The sequence below is a fragment of the Neoarius graeffei genome, chromosome 13 (genome assembly GCF_027579695.1).
Source record: "Neoarius graeffei isolate fNeoGra1 chromosome 13, fNeoGra1.pri, whole genome shotgun sequence".
Lineage (NCBI taxonomy): Eukaryota > Metazoa > Chordata > Actinopteri > Siluriformes > Ariidae > Neoarius > Neoarius graeffei.
In genome coordinates, this window is record NC_083581.1 from 70,151,220 (window position 1) to 70,176,661 (window position 25,442).

The 25,442-nt window shown below is 41.1% G+C and overlaps 1 protein-coding gene and 1 long non-coding RNA gene across 13 annotated transcripts in view; one reads left to right on the forward strand and one right to left on the reverse strand.

Moving 5' to 3' along the window:
* The window catches only part of LOC132897092 (uncharacterized), a 69,136-nt gene that overhangs the window by 19,573 nt on the left and 24,121 nt on the right, over positions 1–25,442 (forward strand). The window lies entirely within an intron of this gene.
* scn8aa (sodium channel, voltage gated, type VIII, alpha subunit a) overlaps positions 948–25,442 on the reverse strand; it is a 170,902-nt gene continuing 146,407 nt past the window's right edge. For 10 of the 12 annotated variants that reach the window (XM_060938434.1, XM_060938436.1, XM_060938429.1 and 7 more), the window contains 7 exons: positions 16,805–16,927; positions 5,009–5,293; positions 3,076–3,129; positions 2,847–2,984; positions 2,619–2,723; positions 2,262–2,532; positions 948–2,162 (listed from right to left, as the gene is read on the reverse strand). In XM_060938434.1, the coding sequence (XP_060794417.1) occupies positions 1,015–2,162; positions 2,262–2,532; positions 2,619–2,723; positions 2,847–2,984; positions 3,076–3,129; positions 5,009–5,293; positions 16,805–16,927 (2,124 nt within the window). In that variant the 3' untranslated portion in view covers positions 948–1,014. The remainder of the gene's footprint in view (positions 2,163–2,261; positions 2,533–2,618; positions 2,724–2,846; positions 2,985–3,075; positions 3,130–5,008; positions 5,294–16,804; positions 16,928–25,442) is intronic. The other 2 variants (XM_060938437.1, XM_060938438.1) reach the window with 1 other exon arrangement.

Here is a 25,442-nt window from a genome sequence, read left to right on the forward strand (position 1 = left end):
TCCAAAGCAATGTTTATGGTAGAATAGGTACAACCAGAACAATTTTTTGAGTATTATCAATTTTCCCCTTTCCAGTCATTTCTATTGAAATATTTACCTGCGCTCAGCCTCGAACGTATGGTTAAGCCACATCTGTGGTCAGAGTAGAAGTGTCAAGTGGACTATGATTATACATGCATGATTTCTGATCAAAACATGCCACCATGCAAGTCATTTCTATGCACTGTACGAGCACAATTAGTTACTTGTTTATCTGGAACTCGATCTGAGCAAGTCCCTTACAGCCCAAGTCAAAACCCCTGATTAATGAGCCCAACCCAATTTGCAGTGTGGAAGTCTATGTATAAAATGTCTGGTTTTTTTTTTTTTTTTTGATGCAAGTATAACAAAGAGATGATGAAAAGACTAGCGACATGGGCCAAATGTTTCTTTTTACCTCCATTTTTGTTTCCCCAATAAGATGCACATATATTCATCTCACATTACCCTTGCATAATTTCCTAGTTTTGTCATTTTCCTCAGTTTCCCCTCTCACTCCAGTCCACTATACTGTAATTTGTCCCTTTCTGGTCAAAGGACAATGTTCCAGGAATTTGTCTGTACCGAGTGGGGGGTTTCCCACTGGATTTCGGCAGTGTTTATAAGGGGCAAATCTGTAGCATAGGAATGATAAACTCCACACGGGGTGGTGTATAATCTATGGGTGGTGGTCCCTAACGTAGACATCTTCAACGGGCCTTTCATCGTGTTTTTAGTTGCTTTGTCAAGTTGTAAAATCTTGGTCGCTGAGTACAGACGCCACACTGTAAGCTCATTAGGGTTTGATTTGGTCGTAATCAAAGTGGTAAGAAACCAAGCTGCTTTCTCTGCACTGGCGCATCTGAAATGTCTATAAACAACTTTTTTTTCCGCTTTTGTGGGTTTCATTGAAAATTATTTTCCCTTACATTTGTTAGAGTTGATAGAGTGTCATCACAATTGTGTCTTGTTTTGGCTATAACCATTGGCATAGTTCTAACACTTTGATTCCTTGATGTCTTTTTGGTTTTTGCCGTTCTTGCCTTTGCTTTCGCTTTCATCCAGTTTTTCTTTCTCGGGTTTGGTTACGCTGTCGTAGGAGGGCAGCGAGGCAGTGGAGGGTGTGTCCTCCTTCTTCTCCTGGTTGGTCCCTCCATTCTCCAGCTTGTCGCTGCTTATGAGCCGCTTGCAAATGAAGCCTCGGCGTACAAGGTGGGCGCGGTAAGCATGCTGGATGACCGAAGCAGACATGTGCTCCTGCTTGCGCCGCAACGTGGTGGTAATGGGCTCGAAAGATACCTTGGAGGGATTGGCGGAAATGAAGCGCTCCTCCATCTGCTGCCGCATCATGTCCAGGTCACCACTGTCACCAAGAACACGCTTGGTAAAGGCAAACAGGATGTCCAGGCAGTGAATTCGGTCTCCACTCACCATGGGCAGGTCCATGGCAATGAGTTCTATCGTGTTGGGCTTAGGCACCCGTAGGGGGTGCTCAAGAGTATCAGCAAAGTCACTGAGCTTTGCAAACGTAATAAACTGCGATGCTGTAGGATCAAACTTCTCCCAGATCTCATAGAAGGACTCAAAGTCATCTTCACACAGCGGATCAGCACTCTCTTCTGTCGCCACACTAAAGTTTTCCAGGATAATGGCGATGTACATATTTACCACAATCAGGAAAGACACAATGATGTACATGACAAAGAAGAAAATGCCCACAGAAGGATTTCCACAGTCGCCCTTTACCAAGGTACCCGGGTTCTCCTTGTTAATATCACAGTCTGGAGGGTAGTTGAGGATTGGAGCCAGTAGGCCGTCCCACCCTGCTGAGGTGGTGATCATAAACAGAATGATCATGCTGTTTCCAAATGTCTCAAAATTGTACATGTCATCGATTCCAGATTCCCGTTTCACATAAGCAAAGTTAGACATGCCGAAGATGGAGAAGATGAACATGACCAGGAAGAGCAGCAAGCCGATGTTGAACAGAGCTGGCAGTGACATCATCAAGGCAAACAGTAAAGTCCGGATGCCTTTGGCGCCTTTGATCAGACGCAGGATACGACCGATTCGAGCCAAACGAATAACCCTGAACAGTGTTGGTGACACAAAGTACTTCTCAATCATGTCTGCCAGGAACATACCTATTGTAAGACACAAATACGAAAGACACAAATGAGCAGAGGAAACAGGATTATACTGCACAATCATCTACAGACCTTACAAAACGGAGAGGGACTTACCGACTATAGAAAGAATGACCACAACACAGTCAAAGATATTCCAACCATTGGTGAAATAGTAATGACGCAAGGCAAAGAGCTTGAGGACAAATTCAGAGGTGAAGACCACAATGAAAATGAAGTTCACCCAGTACAGAATATTTTCTGTCTCCTGTGACTGATCATCTGTTTCTACCATCATGGTCACCATGTTCAGACAGATGAGGATCATGATCGAGATGTCAAAGACCTGCTGCGTCACAAAGTCAAACACCATTCCCTGGATCTTGTTCTACAGGACAAATATTAGAGACTCGAGATTAGTTCCAAAACGTACCTTTACTGTTGTGTGTGCAGCTGTGTATGGGTGTGTACTACCTGAGGTCTCGGTATGGGTTTTTGTGGCTTCTTTGAACCAAGTTTCTTCATTGCGTTGTAGTATTTCTTCTGTTCTTCTGTCATGAAAATATCCTGACCTCCAAAGTATAGGAACAGACAATCTTTGGTTACAATCAATTTTTACAATCAGTTTTAGAGAATGTACATGCTACCAAACAGTAAATATTCAAATCAATCGAAAATGAAGAAAAAGAGAGGAGCCCTTATCTTTTTCTTTTGCTGGTTGAAATTGTCGATGATGACACCAATAAACAGGTTGAGAGTGAAAAACGAGCCAAAAATAATAAAGATGACAAAGTAAAGGTACATATAAATGTTGTCCTCGTACAAGGGCTGGTCTTCCAACTGAGATTATACAACAAATGAAAGAGTTAGTTTTGAATTCTACAAAAGTCATCAAACAACAGAAAACAGATACCGATATTCCTATTCATACCTTTCGTGAATCAACAGCTGCATACATAATGTCCATCCAACCTTTGAAAGTAGCCTATGATATATATAATAAAAAAAACAACAACAAATCATCCATTAAATATGTTTTAGCGTCGCCACCACACAACTTCAGGGTCCTCGGCTTGATCCTGAGCTTATTTTAATGCCTTATGTTTTTCCTATGTTTGCATGAATTTCCTCTTGGTTCTCTGTTTTTCTCCCATTTTCCAAAAACAGACCAATCTGTGGACTGGCCCTGATAAATTGCCCCTGGTGTGAATACGTATGGCTGTGTATGGATCACTCTTGTAGTACTCGAGTCCAGGACTAGGACTTGAGTCCGACTCATGCCCTAATTTTAAGGACTCGTGACTCGACTTGGACTTGAGCACTGATGACTCAGACTCGGACTCGTGCATTAACTGCATTCGATTTCGTAAATTGGAGACAAGGACTCGGATTTTTTTCATTATTTTTTTATAACATGCCATAATAATTTGGCATAAGATATTTATATTGGACTGTCACACGTGCGCGGCATAAACAACTCGCACCTGCACAGAATTAAATGAGAACTGAAGGCAAATTTTTTATTCTCAAAATTCTATTTATCTCATTTTATTAAATATCGGAATGCATTTTTGATCGCGATTTTGTCGCTGCTATAGCAAGTTCTGAGTGTTTGAAATATGCTCTGTAATATATCAGTCCATATGTCAAAGCGATGGCCGTAAACGAGATCCGTTGAGACCTGTGCGAGACATCGTAGGACGGAAGTAAAACATACAGCGGAAATCAAAGTCACCAACATCTACCAACGTTGTCAAAAGACGCGCGCGCCCTCTTTCGAATGCTGACGTAATCAAGCCGGACGTTTTGTTTGTTTTGATAGCAATCAGGAAAGTTTGAAAAAAGTAGGCAGTAATTGTCATTTAAACTCGTTTTTGTGCAATATTTCGTTTGGAAAACAGTTTTCAAAATGGCGGCACTGACACCTGGCTGACACGTCACGTTTCGAAGTCTCGCACAAGTCTCGTGAAGATCGCGCAGATAAGTGACGCCTGCCGTGGACCGAACGAACTACATTCAACACGGCTAAAAACCGAATAGGCCGATAAGTATAATATTTAATTGCAATTAGTTGCCAATAAGATTCACGATATAAGGTTACTAAAACCGAAAACGTAATTGAATAAGCCGTTAATTAAGAAATAAAGCAAGTTTAAAAATGACTTCAGTTCTCCTTTAAGGCACAATCAGCACGCCTATATAAAAACTGTAAAAACACACTTACTTTGCGAAGTATTGAGTTGCGTTGCTGATACATTACCGAGCCTTATTTCCTTGTTTGGTTTCCTGATCCCTGATTTCCTGTTTCTCGTCTTTGATTCTGCCGAGTCTACGATAGCCTGTTTGTGCCTCGCGCGACCTATTGCCTGTTTCACGATTTTGCCTGCCGTTCTGAATTGTTTCTGTCTTCACTTGTATTAATAAACACACCTTCTGCACTTACATCCATCTCCCAACCATCTCTGACAGAATACTTCACACTCCCTGACAGAGAGAAGCACATTCACCTGTTCATATGTCATGTTCAGGAACAAACTAATATTAATGGCGCTAAAACAGCCACCGTCAAATGGTGCTGTTGGAGTCTTGTTCTCGGATTCGATTCGGATCAATAGCGGACTTGACTCAATTCAAATTTTTTTTAATGACTTGGACTTGAACACTGGGGACTCGAGACTGGACTTGGACTCGAGGTTTAGTGACTCGACTGCAACACTGGTGTGAATGAAGAGAAATATTCAAATATATTACAGTCCCTCATTCAAACAAACCCTGTCACCCAACCACAAACATAAAGACATAAAAAAAAGAATGTTCTGGAAATATCGATTGCTAGCATGAGTGTCATGACCAAAGAAGCTCACCACTTGGAGCAGAGCCAGATAGCCGGCACCCACGTTGTCAAAATTAATCTTGACATTCTTCCAGCGCACTTCAGAGTAGTTCAATCTCATGAGCTCTATGCACTGTGACTTGTTGTTCACCACGTGTAGTTTAAAGTATTCTTCGGAAGTTTCGTTGAAGCAGTAGTAATACTTCCCAGCAAACAGGTTGACGCCCATGATACTGAAAATCAGCCAAAAGATGAGGCAAACCAGCAACACATTCATAATGGAAGGGATGGCACCAACCAAGGCGTTGACTACAACCTAGAGCAAGAGTGGAAGAGACAATGCAGTGCTGCGTGAGGGCCTAGAAACTATATACACACACACTCATCACAATTACTACCAGCTATGAACAAACATATATAATGCAGCGTCATATTTGTATGGCTCAATATAGTCTTTTTAAGGTAATCACAGAATAAATACTGTGGGAGGAGTGTACTCCAAGCAAACAGCCATATAAAACTGATTGTAACACTTTCATGCATAATTTTTCTCTCTAATTTGGTCACTTGCTAATTCCATCCCACCAGCCATCTCTCCCTGGTCATACAACAGCTACTAAAACAGCAGTTGTGAATGCTAACATGTGATTCCTCCGAGACACATTTAGCCAGCGACCTGCACCATTTCAAACTGCTGCTCTTAACACACTGGGAGGAAAGTGCTATCTGCCCTCTTCCTCATACATGAGCTCATAGATGCCTATGATTGGCGAATGTCACTGTGATTGACAGGGAAGAGCGTAATGTAGGGTGACCAGACGTCCCGGTTTTACCGGGACAGCCCCGATTTAGGGTTGTGTGTCTCGAGTCCCGACAAAAGTCTGTCGGGACACGGATATGTCCCGGTTTTCGCCACTCGCGACGTTTGCGACTGAGCAGCGTGGGAATCATTAGCAGAGAAATGTCTGCATTTACTATTTTGATGAATTGACAGGAATCGCAAACTTTCCTGGTTACTGCCCCCTGGCCCTGTGGCATGGGTGTTTATTTAGCCACATTATTCCAGACAACAGAATGTGTTGCCATGCAACAATAAAATAAACATTAACTGGCGCGAATGCTCTTTGTCTAGCAGCAGTAATGCCGCAGCAATTATGCCAAAAAGAAAATGTCCCTTTTCCAAAGATTTACAGGGCACCTACCCCTTCCTCCGAGAGGCGCAGAACAATGCGCACGAAGCCTACTGCACACACTGTAAGTGTTCCTTCTCCGTAGCCCATGGTGGTAACGCCGATATACAGGATCACATTAAAACGGCTAAACACAAGTTGGGTGGATTGACAGTCGCCTTAGCTTTGTTCCTGTGCTTTGTTCTTGTACTGAGTTGGGTAGCCTATGTTGCAAATGCTGTGCGCTCCTGTGGGGGCTTTCCTCGGGCTGTCGCCCCTCTCCTCCTTTATTGCTGTTTTGTTTGAGTGTATATTCTCAAATCACTTGTCTCTTTTTTGTTTCTGTTTAACATACCATTCTGACAGTTTGGCCATATTGCTGTGTTGAACAGCTTGTTGCACCTTCCATTAAAGTGTTCACTTTTGTACACATCTTCTTGCTTTATTCATTCAGTTGTGGGGAATGGTTAGTAAGGTTGATTCTGACCTAGGCTATGTTGAGGTCACATATCTACTTTTTAAGTTCATGCTATAGTGCATACAATTTTAGAGATATAGCCTACATGTGCATAATGCATTCTTCTTGGTGTTCTCACAAACAGGTGAAATAAATCAGTTTAAATTTGGCCTATGGACATAGCCTGGCCTATTCTCAGCCATTACAAAATCTGTTGTCTGACCATAATTTAACTGATCTGTATACCACTATGCTACTAGATAACAAAATGCCTGTTTGTTTTATTTCATGTGAGATGTTGATAAATGTGAGCTTCAACAAAATGATAAGAGCACCCCTCTGAGTGTCACGTTTACGTAAAAAAAAGGTGTGCGTGCACGAGCATGGTCGCGCGCAAAAGTGTCCCGGTTTCAGACTAGGGAAATCTGGTCACGCTAGCGTAATGCCATCCCTCCCACCCAGAAAGCATGGCTAATTCTGCTTTCTTGGACTCCCGCCCATGGATGGCTCTAGTCTCATTGGGATTCGGAATTTAAGGCAGCTTTGAAGAGCATGCAATCACTTGAGAGTATTACTGTAATATACCATAAATCATTATGCTGATTTTTTGAGTTGTCAAAAATGATATATTAAAAATTATAACATTAATAATGAATTAATGAAAGCTTAGATTCAGCTGTATCATGCAACATTCCTAAACAAGGTAAATTCTGAAAATGTTAAGAATATATTTTTTAAAAACAATAGAGGCTTTGCACCGTCACGTGACCCCATAGCAATGGTAACTAGGGCGCCATGACAGGGGGCATGCTTGCCGTGCTCCATTCAGTGGAGTTAATTGCTATTGATCAGTACAAGAAGGTTTTGCTGCATTTTTGGATGTGCAAATCGTTTTGAACAAAACAACGACATCAGACTTTTTAAATTCACCAAAAGTAATTCATCATCAGGAGGAAAAAAATAGAGAAATTTCTAAACGTAGAAGGGAAAAATGGGAGAAAAATCATTCAGCGGGACTCGTGTCGAACGGAGAGGTCAAAAACCCTATGGCATGCTCACTTCATTTCCATGAAGGTAAGGATCCAAAAAAATTTATTTCACAACTACAGCAAGGTGCTCATTCTTATCCGGTGAAGTGAACATGAGCATCAACACAGCGGCTCTGCAGAGCCGCTTTCACCGAGGTGCGTTTACATTCGGGGATCCTTTGGAGCACATTGTGTGCACACTTGGGACCCAGTCATTATGGGAAACACCTGATGCTGATTTGAGTGCAATCAGCATGTGCAGATAAGGACGCTGTTTTCACAGAGACTTTGTGACGTATTCTGTCAGGTATGTGGTGGTAGATGGATCTAAGTGCAGGAAGAGTGTTTATTAGCAGGTGTGATATTTACAAAAACAAGACACAAACGAAACCAAAAGCAGAGTCATAAACATGGCTAGAAACAAACATGACAATGATAATACATAAAGTCTCTGTGTCCTTATATGCATGTGCTGATTGCACTCAAATCAGTATCCGGTGTTTCCCATAATGACTGAATATAAATGCACCTTGGTGAAAGCGGCTCTGCAGAGCCGCTGTGTTGATGCTCATGCTCGCTTCACCAGATAAGAATGAGCACCTTGCTGTAGTTGTGAAATATCACTACAGTTGACACAAATACAACTACAGTTGAGTATGTGCTCTGACTGCCCTACCAACGAGCCTGGCTCTTTGGTGTTGTGGTCAGGGTGCAGGTTTGGCACTCTGTAGACCTGGGTTCAAGGCAGGACAAGGCGACTGTTCTCTTGCTTCACTAGAGATGGTGTCAGAAGTGGGATGGCTTGTTGGGAGGCCATCGGAGGTGTGAGCTGGATGAGGTACCCCCAGGATAGGTGGCCCCAAAGATGGGTGAAGCACGAGTGTGTGGGGCACCCTGGTACGGGAGAAGTATGGTTGAGGGACGCCTGTGTGTGTGTGAAGTGCACAGGTGTGCCTCCTGAAGGGGAGGACAGAGTGCCTGTCACTACAATTGAGTATGTGTTCTGACTGCCATACCAACAAGCCTGGCTCTTTATTCCAGAATAAGGTGACTGTTCTCTTGCTTCGCTACAATTTATTTATATATTTAATCCTTACCTGAGTGGAAATGAAGTGAGCATACCATAGGGGTTTTGACCTCTCTGTTCGATACCGAGTCCCGCTGAATGTTTTTCCCCTCTACGTTTAGAAATCTCTCTAGTTTTTCCCCCGAATTTCTCAAATTACTTTTGGTAAATTGAAAAATCTGATGTCTTAGTTTCATTAAGAATGATTTGCACGTCCAGCAAAACCTTCCCATACTGATCAGTAACAACTAACTCGGCTGAATGGAGCACAGCAAGCATGCCCCCTGTCATGGCACCCTAGTTACCGTTGCTGTGGGGTCATGTGACGGTGCAAAGCCTCTTTAGGTTCTGCAAATTTGGTCAATGTAATACATATTTTTGCCCAACATGTTAACAATTTTTGTTTATATCCATTTATTACTGTTTAAGTATAAGTGCTGTTGAGAATAATTAAAGTTCATATTGCATGCAGTTTTAAGCTCTGGATGTTTCAAAATAATTTATGCATGAAAGGGTTTGGGAGTTTCCATAAATTTTGTCTTTGGGGGAAAAAGAAAACTACGACACTACATGTAGTTTTAATTATGACCTCTGAATTAAGGGTAATAATCTTAGGATTGGGGCTATAAGCATTATCGCAGAAATATCTGCCATACAGATAGGCAACGCAAACCCCAACAAAACCCAGCAAACCCGTAACATAACCTGCTCCTCCACCCACAAGCAAGCAAGAACAGGACTACACTGATCATATCAAACCCCCACTTTCCCTGGGCTTTCCCCCATCCCCTTCCACCCTCAGCCCTGTTCAGGATCCCATCCACCAGTGATTAGCAAGGAGCGGAGCGTGCTGTGGACGCTCACACACTGTGTTAGGCTGGCTGAGCCGCAGCTCTGGGACAGGCAGCTAGCTGAGCATGCATGTTTTTCACGGATTCCACAGTGGAGCCATATTCCCTCCTTGCACGCTAATTTAATACTGTGGAATGGTAGGATTCTCCTAGCAAATATGGGGTAAGGTCTCTCCATTTGCTGTTACAAGGACTGATACTGTAATTCGGGAAAATTTCAAGGCGGAGAGAAAAAAAAAAAAAGCTTGTCTTGACCTTCCGCGTGATCAAATCAATCAATGTAACACTTCTTCAGCCCTTATACAGCACTATACTTATACACTCACTGGCCACTTTATTAGGAACACCCATCCACCGGCTGTTCTGTTTGATGCAGTTCTGTAATCCGCCAGTCCCTTGACAGCAGCACAATGCATCAAATCATGCAGATACAAAGAAATCAAGAGCTTCAGTTAATGTTCAAACATCCGAATGGGAAAAATCTCAAAGTGCGACTTTCTTTCACTGTGGCATGGGTGCTGGTTTGAGCCAGATGGACTGCTGGTTTGTTTGAGTATTTCAGAAACTGCTGATCTCCTGGGGTTTTCACACACATCAGTCTGTAGAGTTTACACAGAATGGTGCGAAAAACAAAAAAAACATCGAGTGAGTGAGCGACAGTTCTGTGGGTGGAAACAAACGCCTTGTTGATAAGAGAGGTCAGAGGAAAATGGCCAGACTGGTTCGAGCTTTCTTGCCAGGAAGGATATAGTAACTCATAGCAACTCTTTACAACCGTGGTGAGCAGAAAAGCATCTCAGCATGCAACAGCAGAAGAACACATTGGGTTCCACTCCTGCAGCCAAGAACAGGGATCTTGGAATCAAGGACAGGTTCCTATTAAAGTGGCCGGTGAGTGTATATCATACCGTAAGAAGATAAAAAATCATTACAAAAACTAATTTTTTTGTATGAGTAGTTTAAATAAATTCAAATATGGTCTAAAAGACAACCCCGTTTAAGGTTATTTGTTAGGAGAATGAACGTTGCCTTTGAATTTAGCACACATTTAAATGTCACATAGACATTGCAATTTTTCATGACATTCAACACAGATATAAAAGCGAGGGAAAATGGCTTTCAAAAGTGCATAATGTGCATTGGCAATTGAACTGGACATGCGTGTTACATGGCATCATTGTGCAAACTCAAACACTGTTAAAATCAATAAATAAATGAATCAGGAGAGGCACCAGCACAGAGAGATTTACGTACGTGTATAATCACAAGCGTGAACGTAGATCCTATTGGAGCAGATGGATTTTGTTCATGCTTAATCTGGACTCGCCTTGAGATTAACCACAACCCAGATCAAACTTTCTGAATGATTTCAAACATTCATTTGTTTACGGATTTATTTTTAAAATAATTCTGATAAGTGAACATGTTTAAAACGTCTCATTTCTCACCTCTCTGCGCTGCTGTCTCCTTATCGAGTCATTTATTCATTTTTAACTCAGACTTATTTTGTTCAGTTCAAACAAAATGCCATTTCATTTAACGAACAAAGACTAATATAAAGGGTACAGATATAGTATTCATTCACTTATCTTTCTTTCTATTACTACATAATAGCACTTAGCTCGTTCGACCCAATCAAAACTGGATAATCAAAGGGACAACGCAGTTTTACAAAGAGCTCGAAAAATCACATTCCATATGCCACCCAAAAATGACACGCTTAGTCGGCCAGTACGCAGATACTAGATTATTAAACATGAAGGAAATAAACCAGGAAAAACAAACAAAAATAATAGGAATAAAAATCATTGCAAATTTTTTTTTAGAAAGATTATTCCTTAATTAAATAATAATAATAAAAAAAAAGTATAAACAGCAGCAGAGGCCTGTGAAATCCATGCATATTTATCCTGATTGGATAATCTGATCTGTCATTTTTGGGTCGTTTGTTCATTCTGCAGAGAGGACACAAGTTTTGCCCAGAGTGAAATGGGTGATTTTTATCCACAATGATCGTGATAATTGGCTCTAAGTTCTATACATCTCTCTGCTCTAGTGGGTCCAGTCTCCCAGTTTCAGCATTTCTAACAGGAATCATCGTGCCATGTCCTAAGAGTGCCATGCTGTGAATAAAACCACTTACTGCCAGCAGGCTGCCTGGTCAATTTCCTAAGCTTCTGTTTTGACTCAAAAAGGTGGTCAATTTCCATAAATACTGTCCGAACACTCTCAGATTGCATATTTATCTTGAGGCGTGTCATACTGTCCGTTTTCCACCCTACACAGTGGCACAAACTGTTCGGCTGAACGTCCAATGACCAAAACAACCATATTTGAGTAGCTCTGAATGCAAGGCTTCAGAGAACTTTATTTTATGCTCCCACGGTCCACAGAAGCTTAGCAAATATCCTTCTCTCACACCCACACTGCTGTGTGTGTGAGGCTCTCTTATTTTCAGTCCCATGAGCAGATCCTGGACAAGCGAAAGAGAGGTGAGGCGCAACTCCAGCAGGTTGGACAGGGTGAGATGGACAGGACAGGATGAGGGAGTAGGGAGGGAGGGAGGGAGGGAAGGAAAGAGGGAGGAAGTGGGCTGAAGGGATGGGAAGAAGGTGAAAGGTTAGAAAGGCAACAGAAGCTCAAGGCAACCAGTCCAGGGGTAAGAGAGGAGGGACTGAAAGCGACAACAACCAGGCACCACCGTTCACAACCACCAAAGCAGGGATGACTGCTGAGAAGGCTCAGCTTAACACCTACTCTTACTCCAGACTATCTGCAGGAGGTAATTGAGAGCCACGCTAATTTCTTTTCCTTGCACATGTACATGTGTGCTATGGTGCGATAGGAGTGACAACTCCATTGTGTAAAGGAGTCTTTCGCTCTGAAGTGGTTCTGTGCGGTATTGTATGGGGCAGGCGGAGGTGAGAGTTCAGTGATCCAGTGGATCTGTGCTGCTGGTTGTTCTCTGATAGATGCAGAAGGGGTCAGTGGGACAAGGGGAATGATGGAGGGACAGGGGCTCTCCATTAAAAGCACAGGTTGAGAAAATCAGGTCAAAAGAGCAGCCAATTAATCGAAGCTGGTGTTAGTTTACAATAAATAACCTTTGCGGTTTTGGGTTTTTTTTTTAAATCAAAAAGCCAATTATTTTAAAGAAAACATTCATGTTATTAGAATTGATGCAATGACGCAGCTTTGAGAAGCCTTCGTTTGGTCAGAATACTATAAAATCTCGATTATCTGTTAGGATTTATACCACAGCGTTGTTGGATTCTCAATTCTGATTGGTCCAAAGGTGATTAATTTTCCATACCAGCCTGGCAGGTTCATATACTGTAAATGCACTTGTTCTATTACTTTATTGTTTCAATTCTTATCCAAGGATGTGTATGGTAGACACTGCACATAAACTAATTAAAAAAACAAAACAAAAAAAACCCCATGTGTAACTGTTGATATGGTGAGGTTTTCTAGAAGGAGATGTACAGTACTGTGCAAAAGTGTTAGGCACCCTTTTTTTTTGTTTCCATACAAACTTTGTTATAGATTTCTGTTATAGATTTGGGTGTAGTGGTTAGCACTGTCGCCTCACAGCAAGAAGGTTCTGGGTTTGAGCCCAGTGGCCGACGGGGGCCTTTCTGTGTAGAGTTTGCACGTTCTCCCTGTGTCTGCGTGGGTTTCGTCCGGGTGCTCCGGTTTCCCCTACAGTCCAAAGACATGCAGGTTAGGTTAACATAGGGCGGCCATGGCCTGAGGTTGGGCTGAAGTGCCCTTGAGCAAGGCACCTAACCCCCTACTGCTCCCTGGGCGCTGTAGCATAGCTGCCCACTGCTCTGGGTATGTGTGTGCGTTCAACTGCTTCAGATAGGTTAAATGCAGAGGTTAAATTTTACTGTGTGCTTAAGTCTGTGCTTGAGTGTACGTGTGACAAATAAAGGCTTCTTGGCTTTTATGACTTCTACATTATCGAGTCGGTACAAAAAGATTTTAGAGTTCCAAACGTTCATTTTCCAGCACAAAATCAAACGTTACCAAAAAAAAATTGGTATCTGAGCAGCGTATTCCATAAGAGATCGCTTTTCAGATTAAAAAAGAAAACATACCCTGTCCGAAATCGCTCCCTACTCACTATATAGTGAGTTTGCCATTTTGTAGTGCTGTCCGAAACCTTAGTGAGGATTATTTACACCCTATAAAGTGGACTAAAAGTACGGTATCCCGCAATGCATCACGAAAAGTAGTGTACAACTGATGGTCACTAGCCAAAGCAATATATCCCATCATGCATTGCAGTCGCGTTGAAAGAAATCAAATTAAAAATCTCAAATTTGATTTAATAAAAGTCAGCGGCAAAGAAGAAAGAAAGTATTCAGCCTTGATTTAAAAGAACTGAAAGATGCAGGCACTTTGTATTTATTAATGTGGGAAATGCGCTCAGTATAATACGGATTTATCACAAAAATACATGCATGTGTTTATTATTTTGAAACCCACCAGCCGACTGATCTGGCACATTTTAATTGTGCGACAGTAATGACGTAAATACCAGCGCGACGGACTAGTGTCCGAAAGCGTTTTTTCATTTTACCAATGAGCTCACTATATAGTCCTCTATACAGTAATTCCCTATATGGGGAGCAGGGAACGAGTGAGTGATTTCGGACACAGGGATAATGAAGGCTGCTGGGTTTTGATGCCAAATGAAGAAGCAAGTGTGACAGACAGTGTCCAGAAGAACTGTGGCTGGTTCTATAAGGCAGCTGGGCCATAGAAGGTTCACGCTGCACGCTGCATGCTGCACGCTACACGTTCACGTGAAGAACCGGACCCTGGGCCATTAAACTTCATGCTTGGATGTTCACGTGTTGCGTCTGTTCTACTTTGACCGAGTAACCAACAATATGGACTCTTCGGATGACGACGATTGCCTCATTCTGCTTTTACTGAGACAGAGGAAGAGAAAAAGGAACAGAATTTGGAGCCGAGAACACTTCCTTCTGAGAGAAACCCGTGGTGAATTTCACCGAACATTCTATAATCTGCTTGACAATCCCGATGAAGAACTATTTTTCAATTATACCATTCAATTATATTTTTTCTGAAGTTTTCCCCTGAAAGCATAGAGTTATCTCCCTAGACCCGTTCTGATTGGCTGGCGCGGCGGTGACCGCATGCATTGACTGGAATTTCCATCTTCACGCCTAGAAAAAAGTGTGCATGTTCATTTCACGCTTCACGCGTGAAGTGTGCAGCGTGCAACGTGAACGCCGTTCTATGGCCCAGAGCAAGTCATGCTACGTTTGTCCACTTTTCTTTACACGCGTGTAGCGTGTAGTGTGCAGCATGCAGCGTGAACCTTCTATGGCCCAGCTGCCTAAGATGCTCAGTAAAACCTACAGCTCATTTCCTTATAAAACTGCACTCGTTGTACCTGAGACTACTATTTGTAATGGAAAAGTGCACAAAGGCTAACAAGCTACTTGGTTTTCTGCACAGATGTGCTACAGAGATTAGCAATCAAAGAACGCGCCGCATGTTGTACCTAGCAGTTGTTCGCCCAATCCTAGGATACACTACTTAAGTCTGGTGTCCACAGTCAGTTGAGCTTATCAAACGCGTCGAGCGCATTCAGCGTCGGGCGTCCAAGTTTATTTTAGACCGTCCCTTTCTTTGCTCTGAGGGCTATATGGACGGACTCGTTGCCATTAACCTTTTGCCAGTTTGCTATTGGCATGAGTTTTTGGATATGGTATTCTTTTTTAAGGTCATAAATGGCAGTGTAACATTCTCATCTGATGTTTTACCCAGTCGTTTGATACCAACTAGATTAACTAGATCTACTGCAAATCCCAATGTAATTTCTTTTCATTCTTGTAAGTGTAGAACTGTGATGGAACAATACTCGTTTTTCGTGAGAACCACTACAATTTGGAACTCTCTTCCTGAACATTTTAGGTAAGCTTGTAACAACAATTGATCATGATGCACTTATCTCTGTGTATAACGTAGAAAACCCACGTTCATGGAAAACTGTCTGTGTGAAATGTAATAAGTCACGCATCCTTACCAGCCCCATAACCTGTTGTTTTTAGATTAATGTTCAGATTTTTTTCTATTATTACATTTTAATGTATTAGCGTATTTATCCATCTTCCCACAGTAATTGGTGGGAAAAGTGTAATTTTGTGGTGACCCTGCCTACGTGTAATCGTACTTATTATTTTGTTTTCTTGTACATGCTATTTTCAATTATGCTATCAAGGCGAAGCTCAACAAAATAAAATAAAATTATATATATATATATATATATATATATATAAAATACATATTTCAAAGCAAAGGGTCAACTCGTCTCACACCAAATATCAACTTTGTTTCATTTATTATGGCTTACTGATTACTGTTTATAGATTTTAAATGTTGAAACATTTAATTTCATTATTTTTTAAGCCATTTTTGGTCGACAGCGTTTCTTTACAACATGTGCCTAAGACTTTTGCACAGTACTGTATATTTTGCAGTTTTGGAAACAATCTCCAGTGTCAGGATTTTATAAATCTGAATTTTTTTTTTTTGGCTTATACACATCCAAAGAGAGAGACTTGTAAAGAGCCGGAATGGCTGTTTATTGCTGCTACGTACAACGTAACTGAGAACAGGAACTGCCATATCTTGCGGACTTTCGACAACATTAAACGTAATGACAAATGGATAAAAAGTGAGATATTAAACAGTGAGATCTTATTAAATCACAAATTCTGAGTGATGGTAAATTGCTGTGGTATAAGAGGAATAAAGCGCTTTGGAACGTTCTGTTATAGGAAAAGAACGAACATCTGGGTGGTCGCAGGAATTCCGCTTCACGTCACATCGCACCATGCTGTCGTTGATTACTTTCCTATAACAGCGCGCTCCATCGTGTTTTATTCCTTCGAGAATTAACTCGGAATCAGACGAACACAAGAGGATTCCACTCAAATCAGGGAGTACTTGTGTTGTAAAGAATATTCCAGCTGCATCATATCTCAAACATTGACATATCTGGTAAAGAATGCATGAAATCACATTGTGTATGATGAAAAGGGTGATTTATTTTCATTGGTTATTTTCTTTTCTTTCTTTCTTTTTTTTTAATGATCCCCCTGGTATGACTTTGGCATTGTTGTTGCTGTTTTCTTTTGCTGTTTTTTTGATCAGCTCTAGCATGCTGTAACTGTTGAATGGGCATGCAGGATCAGCTCTATAGCTTTTCTTACCCTCATCCCTTCAAAACGGGACAATGCTCTGAGAGGTCTCAGGGCCCTGAGTGTCCTGAGTGATTTAATGGGCCCTAGATCGGAGTAGCCCAGCGCATTAGCTATAAGGCTGACTATAGACACCTACACAGAAACAGAGAAGCAAAAAAGGATCCAGACTGTTAGATGGGCAAAGCTGTCTATGGACGAGCTGGTCCTAGAGCTGCTTGAATGTTGCTTTACACACATATATAGACGTACTTGGATGGGTATATACATATATAATAATGTTTTTATACATGTATATATCCGAGAGAGAGAGAGAGAGAGAGAGAGAGAGAGAGAGAGAGAGAGTCATGTTTAGAGTTATAGGTGTGTAGAGCTTTAGAGGCAGCAGTCACGCCCCTGGATTTTGATCTCTGTTAGTTTTAGGAGGTCGATGAATCTTGCAAGCTTCTTTTTTTACCTGTGAAGAAACTGATGGTTGATGAGAGAAAGTGACAGAGAGACATAAGACTCAAATAAAAGAAGAAGAAAGGCAGAGACACCACGCTGATTAAGGCGGCCTTGGGAAGGGGGTTCGGCACAAAGGAGACAAAAAAAAAAAATGAAAACCCCAACAGATTACAAGAACCTTACCCTTGCCCTTCTAACATTGTGTCTCCGTGTCGCTCTCGGCTGTGGCATAAAATCCCAAACAATTTAAGACAGACATACTAATGGCACCTAAGAGAAAGAATACAGGTAAACATGGACATGTTTAACATGTATGTCAGGTTTGCAGTTACATCGATTTCACAAAGAATTTACAAAGACTCAAAATACCACACAGATACAATAAAACAGAAGGGGAAAGGGCAGATTAGGGGAGATCACCTTACGAGACGACACTGAAAGGACAAGATCATACTCCAGAAACCAAAGCCCTCTAAGTCTTGACATGCCATCCAAACTGAAGCACGCCCACACACACACACACACACACGGTCAAGTGCGATAATGTTGTATACATGATTATTGCACATTGGTCATCTAAGTAAAAATGTTTCTTAAATATGATGGATATTTACTCTATATAGCAAACAAAGTGTCGAAGTGGTTAAATAAAAAGCCAAGGCTACGTAGTAGAGAAACACCAATGTGCATGGATGGGCACTACGTGTATAAACGGGGCTTGAGTTTCTGTGTAAAGGAGTACAAACATTCTTGAGCACCTTCAATAAACCACTGACAGAGACTTGGTAAAAACACAGCAAAATGTACACAACACTCAAGCTGACCAATTTACAGAGGGGGTTCTAACAAAGGTGAAAGCTTTATCCTGAATGTACCACTGTAGATTCCTGCCAAGATGATTAGCATTAGCTCCTAACACACCCATCTCTATCTTTATTATTTGCGATACTGTAGATGTTACATTATACTGTCTGGATTAGCTCTACCGTGAATCTAGTTTAAGGCTCATGATCTGATCTGCACAAGACTCACAAAAATGTTTTTCCTGACTCCATGTGCTAATTAAATTCATGATCTGCATCGTATGAGTTACAGGAAGGAAAATGGGAAAAACCAGTGTGAGTTGCCAGTGTGAAGTCTCCAAGACTGGAACTGAGAACCTTTTCCAACAACAGAAACTTTAACAGACTACACAACCATTCTCTCGTACAGGAACCATCTGAGCAAGTCCACAAGCTCCTTCAGAGGCCTAGGAACAGTCCATAAAGCTTTCACCTTCATCTAAAGGTTGGATCTTTGCAGGTAATTGTCACCTTTAGCTTGAGCCAATGGAAGGCCCGTGTTTGGAGGGCCAGGCGAGCTGGCACCAGTGCTCCTCATGTGCCAACGCTCTCGCTCTGCAAGGCAAGGTCAATGAGATGTGTGGCCAAATGAAGACAGGAAACTGAAGCAAAAAGGAACATAAAAAGAAGCAAATGACATTCCAGTGTAATCCAAACCTAATTCCAATGACTCATGAGCCATAAAACCGAGTCCTATATTAAAAGAAAAGTCCACCCTGAAACACATTAATTAAATGTGCTTATACTGTATTATAGTGCTGTATTTTTATTATTCCTGTCAGATGTTAGAAGTTCTGTCCCATTCTGGGGGCATTGCGAGTTCAATGTTGTTTAATAGGCATGAAAATTTCAATGAGGTCAAACATAATGGACAATGGCCAGGTTTCACTGTTAATTCCTAAAGACCTTCTTATATAACTCGGGGTTCTGCAGAAAATCTGAAGTAGCCGCTAAAAAAAGTAGTAGAGCAGAGGCTACAATTATCGACACCTTAACGATCTTTTGGCTGTTGCAAAAGTAGAAAAAGACTTTCAATACGTAAATTTTGCATGAATAATTACTCAAACTTCCACTGGAAAAAAAAAAAAGAGTTCATTCCTGATTACTTAGCATATCAGATCATGTGACACCGTTCCACAATTATCGAAACCTTTGTCCACAGTTATCGACACCATTCCACAATTATCGACACCCAGATGATTATTTTTTTATCAATAATCGGTATGTAGTATTAAGTTAACAAAACATAGATTTTATTTAAAATTTGTTTTACATAGACTTATATTTCGTACAAAATATGTTTTATATAAATATATGGATGTCGGTGTTTACGTAAATGAGGAAGTAATTCTGTTTGTAAACAAATGAACTGATAATGTTTAACCTGCGTCAGAAAATCTTTTTGATCCGCTTTCTACCCGCTTTCTAAGTATTTTCGTAGAGCACATTTTGTGAATCATTCGTTGTTGTTTGTATTAATTTCTAGTTTTGTAGTTTACCAATAAATGTCAACAGGCGATTGACACTGTAACCACATGAAACTCCAGGTCAAAGGTCGCATGTCATTCCTCGAACCAAAATATAAAATGTCTACTGATATTGTAATATGTGGTAGATATTTACAACAAACTGCAAAAAAAAAAAAAATTCTGAATGGAATAAAAAAATCTGAATATTTCAAGCATGTAATTTTTTTTATATACTAGGAATTTAATTCTGGTCTAATTCTATTTATTGCAATCAGATTCCAAATACTCTATAAACATTCCATTCTGTTATGAATCAGAAAAAAATATAGAAATCACAGCACTTATTTTTTTAAAGTACTTCATCTACTTCAACAATGTTACACAAAGATCGATTCATAACAGTTGTAAATGTCACTTAATTCTACAGGGTGTCGATAATGGTGGACACCGGTGAAAGTGATCACTATTATCGACACCTCACGTAACTTCTCAAACGCACATTTAGATACAAAATGGCGACTGTCAAATGAAAGAGTAAGAAACAAAGTAGGTTTCGACGAGGAGATCATGAAATATTGGTGAATTTGATCAGTAAAAACATGTCTGTGATCTTTCCACCATGCTTACCTGCGATGATAACATCTGGATTTTCCTCAGATTGCTGATCGTGCTAAAAAGAATTCCATCTCAGGTAATGAGCTGTGTCATCAAACGACAAGATCAAAGGGCAAGGGGGGTCTTCCGGTTGATTAATTAACCAATAATAACTGTTGTAACTGAAACTCACCTTTGTAAAATTGTTTTTTATTGGTAAATCCGAAAAGGTGTCGATAATTAGGGATTGTCGATAATTGTAGCCGCCGCTCTAAGCAGTTCTGGAGTTTGCGGCAGCAAAGCCACTATGGCACACCAAAGGCACATTAATGTTAGGGGGCACTGGGGGCATGCCCACCAGAAAATATCTAAATTTACATGCCTGCTGGTGCATTCTCATCTCATCTCATTATCTCTAGCCGCTTTATCTTTCTACAGGGTCGCAGGCAAGCTGGAGCCTATCCCAGCTGACTACGGGTGAAAGGCGGGGTACACCCTGGACAAGTCGCCAGGTCATCACAGGGCTGACACATAGACACACAACCATTCACACTCACATTCACACCTACGGTCAATTTAGAGTCACCAGTTAACCTAACCTGCATGTCTTTGGACTGTGGGGGAAACCGGAGCACCCGGAGGAAACCCACGCGGACACGGGGAGAACATGCAAACTCCGCACAGAAAGGCCCTCGCCGGCCATGGGGCTCAAACCCGGGACCTTCTTGCTGTGAGGCGACAGTGCTAACCACTACACCACCATGCCACCCCTGGTGCATTCTCAGCTAATAAATTAGTAACCATTTCCCTGTAAAATACTTGCAAAATGTGTTTGAAACTTCCCTCCAGATGTATGTGCACTTGGCTTTCTCAGTTACCCTCTGTAGTACGCTGCCTGGCTCTGTAACATAACTACATGGTGTAATATAACTACATATGCTACAGCATGGTCACGCAGTCCGGCTCAGCCAATCAGAGCGCGAGAATCGATCAACAACTACAGCGCCGCTCCGGTCATGCTGGACCTGAATCGAAGACAATTTCATGGTGGAATATTTGGATTTGCAGCAAATTATGGGCAGCGGAGACGATATAAAATCACTTGAATGTTGAAAGGCAAGTTTTTATTTTTTTCTGAGATCTAGTAGCCGGCACAGACTGTCTGTGTAGGCGGAGAAAACCGCCAGTCGCAGGCGCTTGTGGGCATCTCTGATAACTTAAAAGACCTTGGAGAAATCAAATGTAGAAATAGTGGACACAACAAGTGCTGGACTCAAAGTTCCAGAAAGAAATGGAGCTATATGGCACACTTGTTACGGCTAAGACTCAACTTGGCTAGTTAGCGATCTACAAGATGACAAGAACAAAGGCACTGATGGCAGTATTAGTGTGAAAGTTGATGTTTTGGAGTGTTGGTACCTGATCTATTTGGGCAGCATGAACGAATGAGGAAGCGAGAGAGATGGAAAAACTAAAGGACTAAAGCGCTGCCGCGACACACTCGTTTTGTAGACATGAAGGAAGACTAAATACCGCTACACCACTCTCACCAGGTAGTCAAACAGCATAGCTGGCAATGCAGACAACTGTTAACCAAAGTGAAAATCAACCAACACGTTGATGAAAGTAGTTGATACCAAGAAAGCTCAGACAACTCAGAATTTCATAACAAAATAAATATTGGAGATTAATTATACAAGTTGTTCAGGATGGATTTTTCCTTTAAGTAGGTAGTGATAATCATATGAGTTCACTATGACTTTCCTTCATCTGCCGTGATCATCTGATTGTTACCAGGATAAGATGAAGATATTTCTCACATTCTTGTTACAAATAAAACTGAAAAGCAGAAATGTGCGCAAATTAAGACAACAGCATGAACAAAAAGATAATAAACAGAATGTGGGTGAGGCATATATGATTGACAAGAAGAAAAAAGGATTGATATACAACCCCAGTTCCAAAAAAGTTGGGACGCTGTGTAAACTGTAAATAAAAACAGAATGCGATAATTTGTAAATCATGGAAACCTGACATTTCATTGAAAATAGTACAAATATATGTCAAATTTTGAAGCAGAAATTTTTATTGTTTTTTTAAATATATGCTCCTTTTGAATTTGATGCCAGCAACACGTTTCAGAAAAGTTGGGATGGGCCGTGTTTACCACTGTGTTTCATTTCATCACCTCTACTTTTATCAACACTCTAAACGTTTGTGAACTGAGGAGACCAGCTGTTGTAGTTTTGAAAGAGAAATGTCGTCCCATTCTTGCCTGATATACAATTTCAGTTGCTCAACAGTTCGGGGTCTCCTTTGTTGTATTTTTGCACTTCATAATGCGCCAAATGTTTTAAATGTGAGACAGGTCTGGACTGCAGGCAGGCCAGTTTAGCAACCAGACTCTTTTCCTACGGGGCCATGCAGTTTTAATATGTGCAGAAAGCGGTTTGCATTATCTTGGTGAAAGAAGGAAAGCCTTCCCTGAAAAAGACTTTGTGAAACGTGTACATCTCATTCAGCATTAATGACGCCTTCCCAGATGTAAAAGCTACTCATGTCATGTGCACTCATGCACCATCATACCATCACAGATGCTGTCTTTTGAACTGTGCGCTGATAACAAGCCGGATGGTCCCTCTCTTCTTTAGTCTGGAGGTCGTGGTGTCCATGATTTCTAAAAAGAATTTCTACTTTGATTCGTCAGACCCCGGGACAATTTTCCACTTTGCCTCAGTCCATCGTAAAAGAGCTCAGGCCCAGAGAAGGTGGCGGTGTTTCTGGATATTGTTTATATCTGGTTTTAACTTGCATTTGTGGATGCAGTAATTAACTATTTTCACAGATGATGGTTTTCTGAAGTGTTCCGGAGCCCATACAGTGATTTCCACTACAGACACATGTCTGCTTTTAATGCAGTGTCTCTTGAGGGCCTGAAGATCACAGGCATCCAATGTCAGTTTTCAGCCTTGTCCCTTGCATACAGAGATTTCTCCAGATTCTCTGAATCTTTTAATGATATTATGGACCATAGATGATATGATCCCCAAATTCTTTGCAGTTTTACATTTGAGGAACGTTATTCTTAAATTGTTGCACTGTTTGCCCAAGCGGTCTTTCACAGAGCAGTGAACCCCTCCCCATCTTTACTTCTGAGAGACTCCGCCTCTCTGGGATGCTCTTTTTATACCTAGTCATGTTACTGACCTGTTGCCAATTAACCAAATTAGGGTGTTGTTTTGGGTTTTTTTTTAGCATTACACAACTTTTTCAGTCTTTCGTTGCCCCGTCCTAACTTTTCTGAAACATGTTGCTGACATCATATTCAAAATGAGTATACATTTTTCAAAAAAATAAATAAATTTTCAGTTTCAACATCTGATGTTGTCTTTGTACTATTTTCTATGAAATACAGGGTTTCCATGATTTGCAAATCTTCACATTCTGTTTTCATTTATGTTTTACACAGCGCCCCGACTTTTTTGGAATTGGGGTTGTAGATAAAAGCATGCTGGACACAATGGTGGTTGTTTTGTTGGAGTGTCTCTGAGCTGGGCTGTGTGAAAACACAGTACAGGCCAGCAGAGGAACAGATGGGAGACAAAACAGAACCGAGGTGGAGCGGTGGCTAATGTTAAGACCACACTTGCCATCTACCACGCATCTCCAACATCACCACCTCAGACATTCTCATGGGACAAGAAGCTGTGGGGACATATGATGGATAGGTCTGTTTATCCAGCCAGGAACATTCCTCTGAACTACCCCAAACAGTCCCATCTGCCATTACTGAAGCTATGGAAGGAGGACTGATGGAGATAGAGCACCAAAAATCTAAATGTCTCTTTATTATTCTGTGTAGAAGTCATAATTTGGTGAGGCTATAATTGTAATTTTTACTTTTGATCATAACTTGTACTACAAAAGCAGGCCTCTTCTGGGAAACATAGTATATCATTGATCTGTATAGGGCCATGTGTATGAATTTGATTCAATTTCTCAATTAAAGAACCAAAAAGAATCTAACCTTCCTCTGGTCACTTGGCATTACTTTATAAGAACTGATGTGATGTGTTTCGGTAAACGATTTATTCATGTTATAGCAATGGCTCGAGTGTAACTCTATCTGCCAAGCCAGCTCTCCGAGCAGCCTGGTACAGTCTAAGACTGGAAGAAAGTGTTGGGAGTGATGGGTTCTGCTGAAAGGCGGTTAGATCAGGAACATGGTCAGAACACACATTCACACAAAACACACACAATATATGTATATATCTACGTCAACAATACACTGTCATCATAATACATCTACACACACACGTTGTGTCCCTGACTGTGAAGTTGTCCTCCAAGTGCTAATAAAGTATACAAAAGGATAAAGTGTAATGTGGCCATTAATGAGGGGGCAGCTAGCAACAAACAAAGCTAACAGCACCATAAAACAAACTGATCAGACTCTAATTTCACTGCGACTTTTTAACTCCCTTTAGTGACTTTATTTAAAAAAGCGCCAATCAATAACTTTTGAGCAGATGTTAGTGACTGTCCTGCATGTGCCTTTTGAGCTGGCGTTAGCTACTTTCTTGGAAAAGAGTTGGCAAAACTGATCTGAGTGTGTAAGGTGATAGATTTCAGTCCAGTTCCACAAGCTTTAAAGCAGGGGTCATCAACCAGTCAGTCACTTTGGCACCCATGTACGGTACTGTCAATGTTCACAATGCATTTAAAAAAATAATAAAAAATAGACGCAATGGTAAAATATACACTGACTGGATAGATTTGAAAATAGCTACATCTTTAATTACTGGTGTACAATTGTATGAGTGGGGAGGAGCCCAAGAAAAACATTCATTCTGACCAGTTACAGTGTCTTGCAAAAGTATTCATCTCCCTTGGTTTTTGTCCTATTTTGTCACATTACAAGCTGGAATTAAAATGGATATTTGGGGGGTTAGAACCATTTGATTTACACAACATGCCTACCACTTTAAAGGTGCAAACTGTTTTTTTATTATGACACAAACAATAATTAAGATGAAACAACAGAAATCTGGAGTGTGCATCGGTATTAACTCCCCCCAAAGTCAATACTTTGTAGAGTCACCTTTTGCTGCAATTACAGCTGCAAGTCTCTTGGGGTATGTCTCTATTAGCTTAGCACATCTAGCCACTGGGATTTTTGCCCATTCCTCAAGGCAAAACTGCTCCAACTCCTTCAAGTTAGATGGGCTGCGTTGGTGTACAGCGATCTTCAAGTTATGCCACAGATTCTCAATTGGATTGAGGTCTGGGTTTTGACTA